General features: G+C 41.4%; 1 protein-coding gene across 2 annotated transcripts in view; it reads right to left on the reverse strand.

Moving 5' to 3' along the window:
• Positions 1–751: 751 nt before the first annotated feature.
• zeb1a (zinc finger E-box binding homeobox 1a) overlaps positions 752–12,534 on the reverse strand; it is a 105,599-nt gene continuing 93,816 nt past the window's right edge. For both annotated transcript variants that reach the window (XM_039815925.1, XM_039815926.1), the window contains exons 6-8: positions 8,387–10,185; positions 6,710–6,890; positions 752–3,685 (exon numbers count right to left, since the gene is read on the reverse strand). In XM_039815925.1, the coding sequence (XP_039671859.1) occupies positions 2,994–3,685; positions 6,710–6,890; positions 8,387–10,185 (2,672 nt within the window). In that variant the 3' untranslated portion in view covers positions 752–2,993. The remainder of the gene's footprint in view (positions 3,686–6,709; positions 6,891–8,386; positions 10,186–12,534) is intronic.

Genomic DNA, 12,534 nt, shown 5'->3' on the forward strand with positions numbered 1-12,534 from the left:
CCATTCTTATATACTGTCTATGGTTTTTCCGCTCACAGGTGCTAGGGGGGAGCGAGACGACTACCATTCAACTTGAAAAAAGTCATATATCCATTCCAATGGCTCCGAAGCTGTTCAGTTAAGGTAAATTAAGCTAAAAAAAACTGGATAGTTCCCCTTTAAATTTGATAAGATATGTGATGTACATGTTCTCTTGTTGTTGCTAGTGAGGACAATCCTACTTTCTCATAAAGTCATAATGAATAGTTCATAGGAGTTCAGAACACAAACAGCTGAAACTGAGCAGCATCCAGCCTGTCAGTTCTTTTTGCTTCGATCAGAGCTAATTTATGGTCTTTAATCAAGTCCAAGTCAAGTCTGATCTTCATATGGAAATAGTAAGTGACCATTCTTTCAATGCATTGGCATTGAATTATCAAATAAACTATGCAAGGCCTGACTTTCACTATATTTTTTTTATTTCTCCACGATGTTACTAGGTCAAATACTAGGATGTTTTTGCTTTCAAGTCTTGGTAAGTCCCTTCTGCTCAACTCTCTAATACAGGCAAAAATGCTCAAAATTAAAAAAGCAAGTCAAAATGAAGTCATATACAAGTGACTCTGGCTTAGATTTCTAAGTGACTACTATCCTTACATAAAACATGCAGCTAGGAGTCTTTTTCTTACACACACTATTTTTTTTTATCCCAGTAGATAGTGATAGTGATAAAGTAGGAGGCTAAGTAGAAGTAAAACAAGCAACTCACAAATGCTTTCTTATATTTTATTGTGATGGGGAGTCATAAAAATGAAGCAAAACTAAAATAAAAACAATACAAAAAGACAGTGGATTTACAAAGGGTGAGGACAGAATAATGTGATATGCAGCCTTCGACAGTACAATGGAAGTTGGCACAGAACAGAAAACAGGGTGGCAGGACCATCGGAATTTGGCTTCGAAATCAAAAGGGAGGCTTCATAAAAATCCTTCATTAAAACGCGACTCATGCTTTTAAAATCACAGAGTTTTAGAATTCAGTAGCTTCATAACGACGCAAAAGAGCGGATGCACATGTAACAAGTTTCTATTTCTCACTTCATTCCTGTCTTTTTTTTTTAGCTTAACAGAAGTCATGTTTACAGAATACACGTTTTATCTTTTTAGTTTTTTTTTTTTTTGTTAAAACAAACTTCAGCTCCCAGAACCACATGTTGGGGTTTTTTGTTCGTCTTAAGGTTATTTTTCATACTAAAATATATTATTGTATCAATTCAAACTACAGTAATGTACGTTACAATGTGTAATAAATAACCATAAAAGAAAATATAAAAATAAGACACATAAATATAAAAAAGTCTTCTAAAAACTAAACAGGTAAATTGTTTTTTAATCTGTGAAAAGGGTTCTAATACTGCCATTGTCGAAAACATAAAACATAAAAGAAAATTAAAACAGACTAATTTTATAAACACTGTTCGGTAAAACCAACTGAAAACACATCGACAGAGACCACATTCACTAACGTTTGTTACCTGAAGTGCGAGACAGCTTTTTCTTTTCTTTTTTACTATCCGAAACAAGTGCACAAGTTTGGCTGAATTTTTTACTTTACAGTAAATCCTTCTGTCTCCATTTTACATCAAATTCATCTTGGTTTTGTTTATTTTTTGTATTTCTTTCCGAGCCAAGCAGGTGAAGCAGAGTGTCTTAAGCTTCAAATATTTCAATCTGCAGAAAACGGAACACTTTCTGTTTTTAAACACTTATGTAAACATTTTTTAAACTGACTTGTGACATGAAGTCCAACATAAAATCAATGACCAAACTCGATAGTTGAAGACAAGTGGTCCAAATACTTTTCTAGGCCTTGCAAATATTTAAATAAATTTCACAGGATGCATATTTCAGCTATTGAAACAAATGAGCTGTTCTGTGCAAGTCAACAAACATTAGTCAATATGGGTCTTGTGTAGGTAACAGAGGGACATAATACTGGCTACATGTGTAAAGAAGAAATTATAACACTGTTCAATGGCACTTTTAACAGCACACAGGTCTTGCATAAGGCTGGAGGCATTTGGGGTGGAGCAGGGAACAGCCCTGGTCCTTCACGTACAGTATGACTTAATTTACAAGCTAATAACACTGAAACTTTAAAGTCAACCAAAATAAAGAGAAGCTCGGTTCTTATTGGCGCGTGCGTTTCCCTAACCACAACGAAGCCAGGCGAGGCGGACCCTGCATTTCAATCTTCACCTGGATTGCGAAAACACAGACCCCTGATGCTGGCTTTAAGGTTGTGACTCCACCTTCCCTGATAGGGCAAATTTGGTTATGGCGTACAGAAGCCAACGTCTCCCCATCCCGCCCACAATCCTCCCCAAGAATACTTTGTTTTCCTTAAGGCTAACAGTCAAACTGAAAACTAAAGTAATGCTAACTAGCCAACACTAACACAAACAACATCTTGCTAGCTAGTGTATCTATCTAGCGTATATAACACTGAAGGGCATACGATGCATGAGGCATGTATCCATAGGTAAACCAGGAATACTGTAGTGCAGAGGTTTTTGTTCGTAGAACTCAATAAAATACTGATTTAGGAAACTTCATTGGCAATAAAAAGGTATAGAAATCTCTCATCTTTACAGGTTAAAATGTTTTCAAACAAGATTAGTAACACTGACTAAATGAAAACAGACAAACAAACAAAAACAACCTGGTATGTCTCAGTAACAAGTCTAACACGTTGATGGGTGAATTCTGCTTTAAAATCTGGACTTCTATAAACAATTTTAACACTGATATTTCATTTCCACAAGAAAAAAAAGTCACTTTTTTTTTTTTTTTTTTTCAAGTTCAGGCACACCTGGGTTTTTGTACACAGTAGTGGACCGTTAAGATCAGGCAACCGCCGTGACTTTCTTGACTTTTCTGCGGCTTTGTCTGAATTAACTTGAAATGTCATAACCGAGGCATTTTGAGCTGTCCCGAAGAGATTTTCCATCATTTTATTTGGCGTTTGTCACCACTTCCTCTGTGAATTTAACGCTGTCTGAGCCCTCCCTGATGCTTTTGTCCGTATTTGCTTCACAGTCTGCCAGTTCCTCTGTATCCGTGCTTGCCGCTTCCTCCTTCTCTTCAGTCATTTCCTCCGTCTCTTTGTCCTCCACGTGACCGTCCTCAAGCTCGACCTCCACCACGTCACAAACAAACTCGTTGTCCACCTTGTCTCCGTCTGCCTCTTCCTCTCCGGCCGTGTCTTCCTCCGCCATCTCCTCGCCGTCCTCGTCCTCCTCAAAGTTGCCCTCGTATATCTCGCACTCGCCGTCGTCCACCTGCACCACCCGGATGTCGTCCATGCACATGGCCTCGTCGTCCTCATCCTCGCTCTCCCTCTCGTCTGAGTCCATTTGGGAGGGAGGGGTCGTGGTCCGGCTGTCCGACTGCGGCCCAGCGCCGAGGGGGCTGCCGAGCTCCGACTGAACCTCACGTGGCCCCGAGCCGGAGCTTGGCCCGTCCTTCTTGCAGTAGGAGTAGCGGTGGTTCATGTGCTGGGAGTATGAGCCCGAGTGGGAGAAACGCTTGCCGCACTTATCGCACTGGTAGGGTTTTTCACCGGAGTGCAGCCGCGAGTGCTCGATCAGGTGGTGTTTGTGTTTGAAGGCTTTCTTGCAGATGCTGCACTCGTGGGGCCGCTTTCCTGCAGATGACAGAACCAAGAGTCAGACAGAAGAAGAACTCAAACAGTCCGATTAAAGTAGTAGAAGAACGGTATTATCAAAGAAATACACAAGTGAATGCCAGTACCTAAAAAGTGTTTGTTAGATGTCTTGGAGTTTATGGATTATTATAAGGATCCGGCCCCCCACGAGGGGTCACAAAAACATCTAACAGTGGTTGTGAGATGATTTAATAGGATAAGCTAAAACTGTGTTAATTAAGACTTTCCTCTAGTCTCTTTCTTTTTTCCCCCAAGAAATTTTTCAACGTTTTCAAAGCTGAAACAATTAGTTGATAAAACGATTAGTTGATTGACAGAAAAATAACTGGCAACCATTTTGATAAGGAATCAATTAAATTCATTTTTCAAAAATAAAGGCCAAACATTGCCTAGATCCAGCTTCTAAATTATGAGGAGTTGCTGCTTTTCTTTGTTTAATGTAATAATGTAATAATAAAGTGAAGCCTTTAGGTTTGGGGATGTTGGCTGTATGAAAAAATAAACAATTTGATATTATCATCTTGGGCTTTGGAAAACTGTGATTGAGCATTTTTTTTACATAATTTTCTGACTTTTAAGGTCAAACGATTAATTGATGTTGATATTATTCGTATAAATATGCGAAATAAAATGGCCAAAACAAATATGGCCATATAAATATAAATATGGCCATATAAATATGGCCAAAAACAGGCCAAAAAGGGTGGGAGCTACTGCTCTAAGGAAGAAAAAAGTGAGTATGGTCTAGACCTACTCTATCTTTAAGGGGATCCTGAGATAATGACTGCTATGAATTGACACTCTAAATAAAACATTATATTATAACATTATAAGACATCATGTGAAATGATGCTGGTTACTCTCTTAAAGAAATACGCCACCGTTTGTTGAAATAGGGTTATTCGCGCCACCCGGATAGAGTGAATTTGATTGTGGTTGGAAGAGAAGTATAAACATATACCATTCCGACACCCTATTGGTTTGTACGCGATCCATCGAACCTGCACAGACCCGGTGCTAATACAGCACCGGTGCCTTAACGACCGTTATCTACCAGACCGAATAGCAACGCGGATTTTGGTGCCTTATTTAGGTGCCACTTAAATGCCTGCGCTTCTCTCTGATGCTCTGAAAATGGATGTTAGAGGGAACTGAAACCTCGCTGCACGGGATGCTAGTTAACGCTACACTTGGCAGCAGGTAACGTTAGCCTACCATTAGCTAGCAGCTGGAGTAAACACGGTTAAAATTCTGACAGCTAAATGGTGTAAAAGTGTGTCTGTATTTCACTGTAGAGGATTGTAACACCAGACTGTAGCTACCGTTGTCTGAAAAACACAGACACAGCCTGAAATAAGTTATTGTTATGTTATTGTTATTACATTTTTAATAAATCATTTAATTTTGACCCTGTGGCCTTAGCAATACGTAAGCCGTTCTTTGTGCTCCTTTTTTTTTTTAGATCAACTTTTTATTGTTTTATATTTTTGAACATACAGAACAGACAACTACAATTGAACAAGGTGCTCCTTTTTTGTGGAGGTGGTGTAGTGCACTATAGTGCCCTTTATATAAGGCACTAGTGCACTATAGGCCCCTGTGGGGCGGGTTAAGCTTTTGTCCTTAATGGCATTTTTTTCCCCCTTGCATTACTTTTAGTTTTATACTTTAAGTAGTTTTGAAACCAGTACTTTTACACTTTTACTTGAGTAAAAAGCTTGCGTTGATACTTCAACTTCTACAGAAGTCTTTTCAAACCCTAGTATCTATACTTCTACTTGAGTAATGAATGTGAATACTTTTGACACCTCTGCTGTTGAGCGATCGCAACCTCCTCCTCCTGTCGTTCTATTTCTAAAGCATGCAGCTCGTCTTCTGAAAACTCTGGTTAGAGGTATGGTTCTGGATCTTGACTGTCTGAGAAGTCATCCTCTTTGTCTCTCACAAAATCCGCCATGTTCATCGCCATTCACTGTCTACTGTAGGAAAAATAGCCAGCTAATATTCACGCCGGTATTTTGAGGGAAGTTGGGGGTTTTCAGGTGCTGCATGATATCTCTGCGCCCAAGTAGCAGTGCTTCGCCTATGCTTCCACCCAATATAGTCCCAAATCAATATCTGCCTCGTCTAGTCCTAATCTGCATTGCTATTTGTACTCGTGAATATGCAGGCCACAAGAAGTAATTAGTTTTTTTTTGTTTGCTCACTTTTACTCACGACATGCTAATCGGCAACAACGCTAAGCTAAGCTAGCGGCGGTGCTGCCGGACTAAGACAATGCATGCACTGAGACAAAAATGCGTTTGCCCACCTATATAATAACCCTATTTCAACAAACGGTGGCATATTCCTTTAAAGCACCATTCTCCAGCTTTAGTCAGTTGAGAAGGTATACAAAGTAGTAAACTAGGTAGGTAAACAAGCGGTTCAAATTTGGAAATCTGGGCTGGCAAGGTAATTGCTGACTCATCGGTATAAAGAATGCCCTTAAAGACTCTCAATAAACAAAACTGATGTATTACATATGTATGTAAGACAGAGCCTGTGACTTTGTGTCTATGGTTTGTGTTTATGTGGATGATGTCATGGCTGAACCATCTCACACCTGTGCACAGTAGTGCAGCACACAGCTAACTGCTAAGTAACTCCTAAGTGAAGATAACAAAAGTTTATTCACCTCAAGAGTCTCATCTGGATAAATACTGATGTCAACTCTTTCTGAGCTAGTACTTTTACAGGCCAGCTGTCCAATAAAAGTTACAATCACAGTAAGTATATCATATTTAATAAGAGATGATGTCACATGTAAAGTCACGGCCTTAAAAACTACCTTTGGGCATAAAAAGGAAAACAAAAACCCTGCTCAATAAAAAAAAACTATACTATTCAAATGATTACATTGCCATTAATTGAGCAAATAAAGATTTTATAAATGTGGTTATATACAGTATTATTAGTATAGTATAAGTAGTAAATGTATTAATTTAATTGTGTACGGAATACCTGTGTGTTCATATTTGTGCCTAAGCAGGGAGCTGCCCTTCTGGAAGACTTTGGAGCAAAGGTCACATGGGTAGACGCCGTTTTCCAGCCGCCGCTTCTTCATCAGCGCGGCTGAGTCCGAGTCGTTCTGCTCCTCCACCGTGGAGACGGTGTCAGAGCTGCTCTCCAGCCTCTTTCCCTGCTGTAAACGGAAGAAAATGGCATTCATCGTTGTGGTCAAATACTGTAATGGCATGTGTTGGGTGAGGGCAATAATCCTAAAAGTAAAGAAAAAGAGCTCACGGTTTCAATCTAGGGCTTCACAATATATTGTTTTTTTAATCGTCATCGCAATATCAACTTCCTCAATAAACACATCGCAAAAGGCTGCAACATATCGCCAAAGACACTCAGAGATCTTGTGTTGGTTGAAAAAAAAATATCAGTAGAAAACTACACATTAAAATTTAACTCATTCTTTTTTTAATGGTGCCTTTAATATTCAATTCAAAGTTTGTTGAAAATTATTTCCTGTCCTTTGTTTTCAATTAGACAATCAATTTGTTGTATTTTAGCTGAAAGCAGCACAACTGAGTACACTTTAATATCTGCTTATATATTGCAAATAATATCGCTATCGCGATGTTCAACAATGTTATTGCATATTTTCCTCATTCTTTTTCTTTGTGAGCTACCTAGATGTTAGCTCTAAACCCATGTGTTATGTTGTTTTATAAAGTGTAATGGTATTTTGTTTTTTGAATGACTTTTTCTTGGGTTTTTATTAGTGCTGTCAGTAAACGTGTTATTAACGGCATTAACGCAAACCCATTTTAACGGCGTAAATGTTTTTATCGCAAGATTAACGTTCTTTTTGGCCTAGCAAACTTTGTAGTTTTTTTCACATGCTGTTGCAACAATTAACGTTAGAAAAACTACAACACCACACCAGATCTAGCTAGACCGGAAACAAAACAACAGGCACACACACTTGTTTGGGCTTGCGAGCCGGCCAAAGAGTAGTAGGCTAACATTACGTTTTGAGTGGATGGTGAGCGTGAGACGCCGAAATGGATGCCAATAAGGTAAATTTACTTTTAAAAAGTTGCCAAATGGTTCCATTGACAAGACCAAAGTGATCTGTGCGTTTTGTCATTGTGAACTGAGCTATCATCGCAGCACGTCCAGTCTGAAATACCACTTGATGGCCAAGCACACAGCTGATGCGAATTCTCCGCCCCCTCGTCAAAGCTAGGCGACAAAAGCACAAAGCAAGCCGATCCACTTTTCCATGTTGATAAGAATATTAAAATGAGAAAAAATAATGGGACAAAAAGAAATCAAGGGACATTTAGAATAGATAAAAATGTGTGATTAATTGCGAGTTAACTATGACATTAATGCAATTAATCATGATTAAATATTTTAATCGTTTTTATGGTACTAGCACTAGTTTTTATGGTTCTTTTCCTTGTTATTTTGTTTATACTTGTTAGTTTATGTTTCCTTTCTTTTCCTGTACATGTCATGAAATGTTCTAATATTGTCTGATTTCATGTTTTTTTGGACCCCAGGAAGAGTAATGGGGATCCTTATAATATACTTTAAAGATATAAGTGCTTAGTAATACGTAATTCAATGAATTGCCTACGGAGGAAATGTTGTTTTGTAGAAATAATAATGTTTAATACTACCAACCGTGTGGCCGTTCAGTACGACAGTCTTTGCTCCGGTGGCGCTGCCGGCTGTAGTGGCATAGGTGTAGGTGAGCTGGGGGATGAGGATGGTGCGTTTGGTCGTGGTGTTGATGGCGCTGAGACAGCTCACCGCGCCCTGACCACCGATGGCCACTAACGTGGGCAGCTGTGTGGTAGTGACGATGTTGACGGGCCCTCCGGTCTTGTTGACGTAGAAGGTTCGCCCGTCTAGCTGCTCCTTCCTCAGGCAGGTCAGGTTCAGGGGGTGCTCCTGCTGCTTGGCGGGGGGCTGGGCCATCTCCAGTGCTGCTGCGATGTGTTTAGGGAGGGAGAGGTCGAGCGGCTCGGCCTGGGAGTCCTGGGCGTCAGGGTCTTCTGGCTCGCTCTTAACGATGACGAGGTCCCCGGCATTGAGGCTTAGTGGTGAGGAATCTGATGGAGACGTGCTGCCAGATTCGGATGAGGCTTTGTTGGAGGTTTCTTGGGAGCTGTCCTCCTCTGCCTCACCATTATGATTCGAGGCTTCCTCCGAGCTGAGACTCGAGGTTTCAGTCTTTTTGGAAACTGCTGTAGCGCCACTGCGATATTTGCCCACGTTTTTCCCAGAGTTCATCTTGGCAAACCACTTTCTGACCACATCCACGGGAATCCTGACAGACTCCGATATCTTGGACAGCTCCTTTTCGCTGGGTTTGGCATTGGAGGCAAAGTAGGTCTTGAGGAGTGAGAGCAGGTCGTCCACAGGCGGCTCCTCCAGCGTCACCCCTGCCTCGCTGAGCAGAGCGGCGAATGAGGGGTCCAACGCGGCCGAGTCAACGGCCTCCCCATTGGCTGCTTTGCGGTGCTGGAGGAGGTGTAGCGCCTCCAGGTTGTCGGGACAGTCATCGCAGAGTAAACACGAACTGGAGCTGTTGACTTTTGGCATGTGCGCTATTTGGGTGTATGAAGTCTTGACAGGTTCCATTTCTGTCTGCGTGGCTGCCTCTGTCTCCATGTCTGGGATGGCTACCGATTCGGGCTCGGCCTTTACAATGGAGAGGTCGGCCACCTCTGGGGTCGAGGGTCTGTCTGTCTTGGTGGGGGTTGGGGCTGCAGCAGTGGTGACAGTGGGAGGGGGAGCAGGATTGGTTTTGGCAACGAGCGGTGCAGGCTGGCCTGTGGCAGTGGTAGCGGCTGCGGGGCTGATGCTGTAGTTGATGATGATCTTCGTGGTGCCGTCATGATCCACAAAGGCCGGCAGGCTGATGATCTGCTGCTGGGGCTGCTGAACTACGATTCCCTGCTTTCCCTGTGTCACCACCCCGTTAGCTGTGCCCAGCACCTGTCTGAGCACGTTTCCATCCATCGCCACTTTGAGCACATTCTGCAAGTCGTTCAACTGGATGCTGATGGGCGACATGAGGCCGACGGCTGGCACCACCATAGCCACGCCCTGAGGCAAGGTTGCAGCTGGAACCACAGCTGGCTGTGCAGTCCCTCCATTCACCACTCCGTTGGTACCAGCTGAAGTTGCCGGTGCCGCCATCATGGCCTTGCACTCGTATTCCACAGGTTCAGATTTGATCTGGGTGATGGGGAGCTGCTCCTGGAGGGGCTTGCTGTCAGTCTTCTCTTTGAGAATCATGCGGGCTGGAGCAATTACGACCGGTGTGGTCTGAGTGGTGGGTGGGGGAGATTTGATTGGCAATCGAGGGACGCCATTGGGGGTTGCTGCACACTTCTTACTGCTGATGTGGGAGCTGTAGGAGCCTGAGTGGGAGAATCGCTTCTTGCAGTTTGAGCATTCATATGGTTTCTCACCTAAGAGTGGCCACAGAGAAATTACAAAAACTGTTAAAAGAAAAGAAGCTCTATCACATGATTAATTCTCATTTAAATTCATCTTTGTATTAATGTTACACAAATGTAATGTTTGGCAGTACGTCTGTGTTTACCATGAATGTGGTAACTACTGGTGTTGTTGCCAACAGGCAGCCTGCTTTCCTTTACTTCCGCTCTCAACTTCTTTTCTACTTCTTCTTGCTTATTCATCTTTATTTTGTTTGTACAGCCCCTGGCGCTTCAGAGAATACTGCGACGAACAGCGCGTGTCTCCCGTCTCATGCCCTCCCAGCTGGTGCTGTCCCTGAGCTTCGACTTTTCAAAATAAAAGCTTGCGTCTGGTCCACTATTTTCGTACTTTGGTGTTTTTTAACTAAACAGTCTGGCAATCATGCTGAATACAATTATTTTTTCAGCAGATGTCTTAATTTCAACACGATGGAGCTAGCAAAGCAGTTTTGTGTTTATATGTGTAGGCGGGATTTATTCAGTTTGGGAAATCCCACGATCTCTAAAGCTGTAGCTCAAATTGTCTGGCTGACTAAACAGGGAGTGAGTAGAAATCCTGCAAATTGCTCCACAATATGAATACAGATTGATTATCACTTATTTTGTTGGTAACTGTTGTATAATCACAATATTACACTTGAGGATCACTTCAGTGATGCACCTTTCGGACCTTGAAATTAAACCCTCTCATGTAAAATGGCTTAAACGCTGATGCAGTTTTAAATGTTTTAAGATTTCAGAAAGGAGGAGGTTAACCAATATTTTATATTAATCCTAAATTGGTTTTGTCTAATTCCATATCCATAAATGCAGCTTTCGAAATTATAGAAGAGTAAAAAGATTTAGCCTATAATAAAATATGGGTTAACCTCCTCTTATCTAAATTTTTGATATCAGATCCCCTTCTAATGGAAGGCATGAAAACCTTTTTATTGTAGCCTTGCCTACTCTTCTGTGGTCTCATATGTTATAATTGTAAAAGAGTATCAATTTTAGTATTATGTGGGTGGCTTCATTGTTGAGCTATGTTTTTTTGCATTTGGCATACGTTTTTATGTTACGCTTGTCCTTTCTTTTACTGTTATGAATTAGCAAATAAAGCATAAAAAAAAAAAGTAAAGTCATCGCAGGTTTCATCAAATAAACAACAAACGTTAACATCAGGGAGAAAACATTAATCCACAAATCTACCAAACAGCCATACACTTTTGCTGACTCGTGCAGAGTACCACAACACTTGCGTGGGCAATTAAATGCCTGGCGTCTAAACGTCAAAACATGCATTCCTCTGGGATCTTTGTATGCATTGCCAACCCGACTGCCCTAAATTTGCTGGCAACCTTTTGCAACTGTTTCTCCAGCAGTTACAACGGTAACTCTGGGCGGTGTTACTGTCTTAACGTTTAGAGAAAACACCTGGACGAAAATGTGTCACCTCACCGCTCTCCACCAGCTTATGACTATGAATATAATGCTACTCCATAACTAAAACCACTACCGCCTTGTTCATACGGTAGAGCGTAGACCAAATTAGCATGACCAACCACCTTACCCACAGCTAGCGACACCACCTCCATTAGCACACCGGGGCAGGTATGAGCCGCACCCCGTGTTGGGGGGACAGAGACGGCGTTTCAGTGGACGCCACCTTGCCCACCTCGACGCTGTTTTGCAGCTCTGTTTGTAAGTACAACAACCAAGAAAAAAAGAGAAACTCTTACCTAGCCATACAGAAACAAGAAAAAAAACGTTACGAAATATCCACCAGAATGAACAAAGAAACACGCTACAGCTCCACGCTTCACTCACTCCGCCTTTCGCTCAGACTCCCAGCATGCACAGAGAGAGTGAAAAGAAAGAGTAGTACGACAAGAACTGTCACTGCAAAGAAAAATGAAGACAGTAGTCCAACCTGAGTCCAACCTAAAACCTAAAACACAGACGTGAGACAAAATAATATTGAAATACTAAGTCAAAATCAGTTCTGAGTAAATCATGTCCTGAGTAAAGGGCGCATTGTTTTTTTAACAAAATTGCTGCACTACTGACCATGTTTACACTGTAGCCTAGACACTCTAATTAATCATAGCACACCAAAAAAAAAGTAAACTTTGCATGTTTTATTGATTTCAAAAAGGTTTTTGATTCTATTTGGCAGTGAATGCACGAGAAAAAAAGTCATGAAGAGCATTATATGCAATTAGACATACCAATTAGAATTTTGACTATTTCTTATTACTTTATTAAACTATTTGACAGTGTAATCTAACACTTTCCCTTTATGGTTGAGACGTTTGAGGTCCACTCAGTTATCGGGAC

This window comes from Perca fluviatilis, chromosome 11 (assembly GCF_010015445.1).
Source record: "Perca fluviatilis chromosome 11, GENO_Pfluv_1.0, whole genome shotgun sequence".
NCBI classification, from domain to species: domain Eukaryota; kingdom Metazoa; phylum Chordata; class Actinopteri; order Perciformes; family Percidae; genus Perca; species Perca fluviatilis.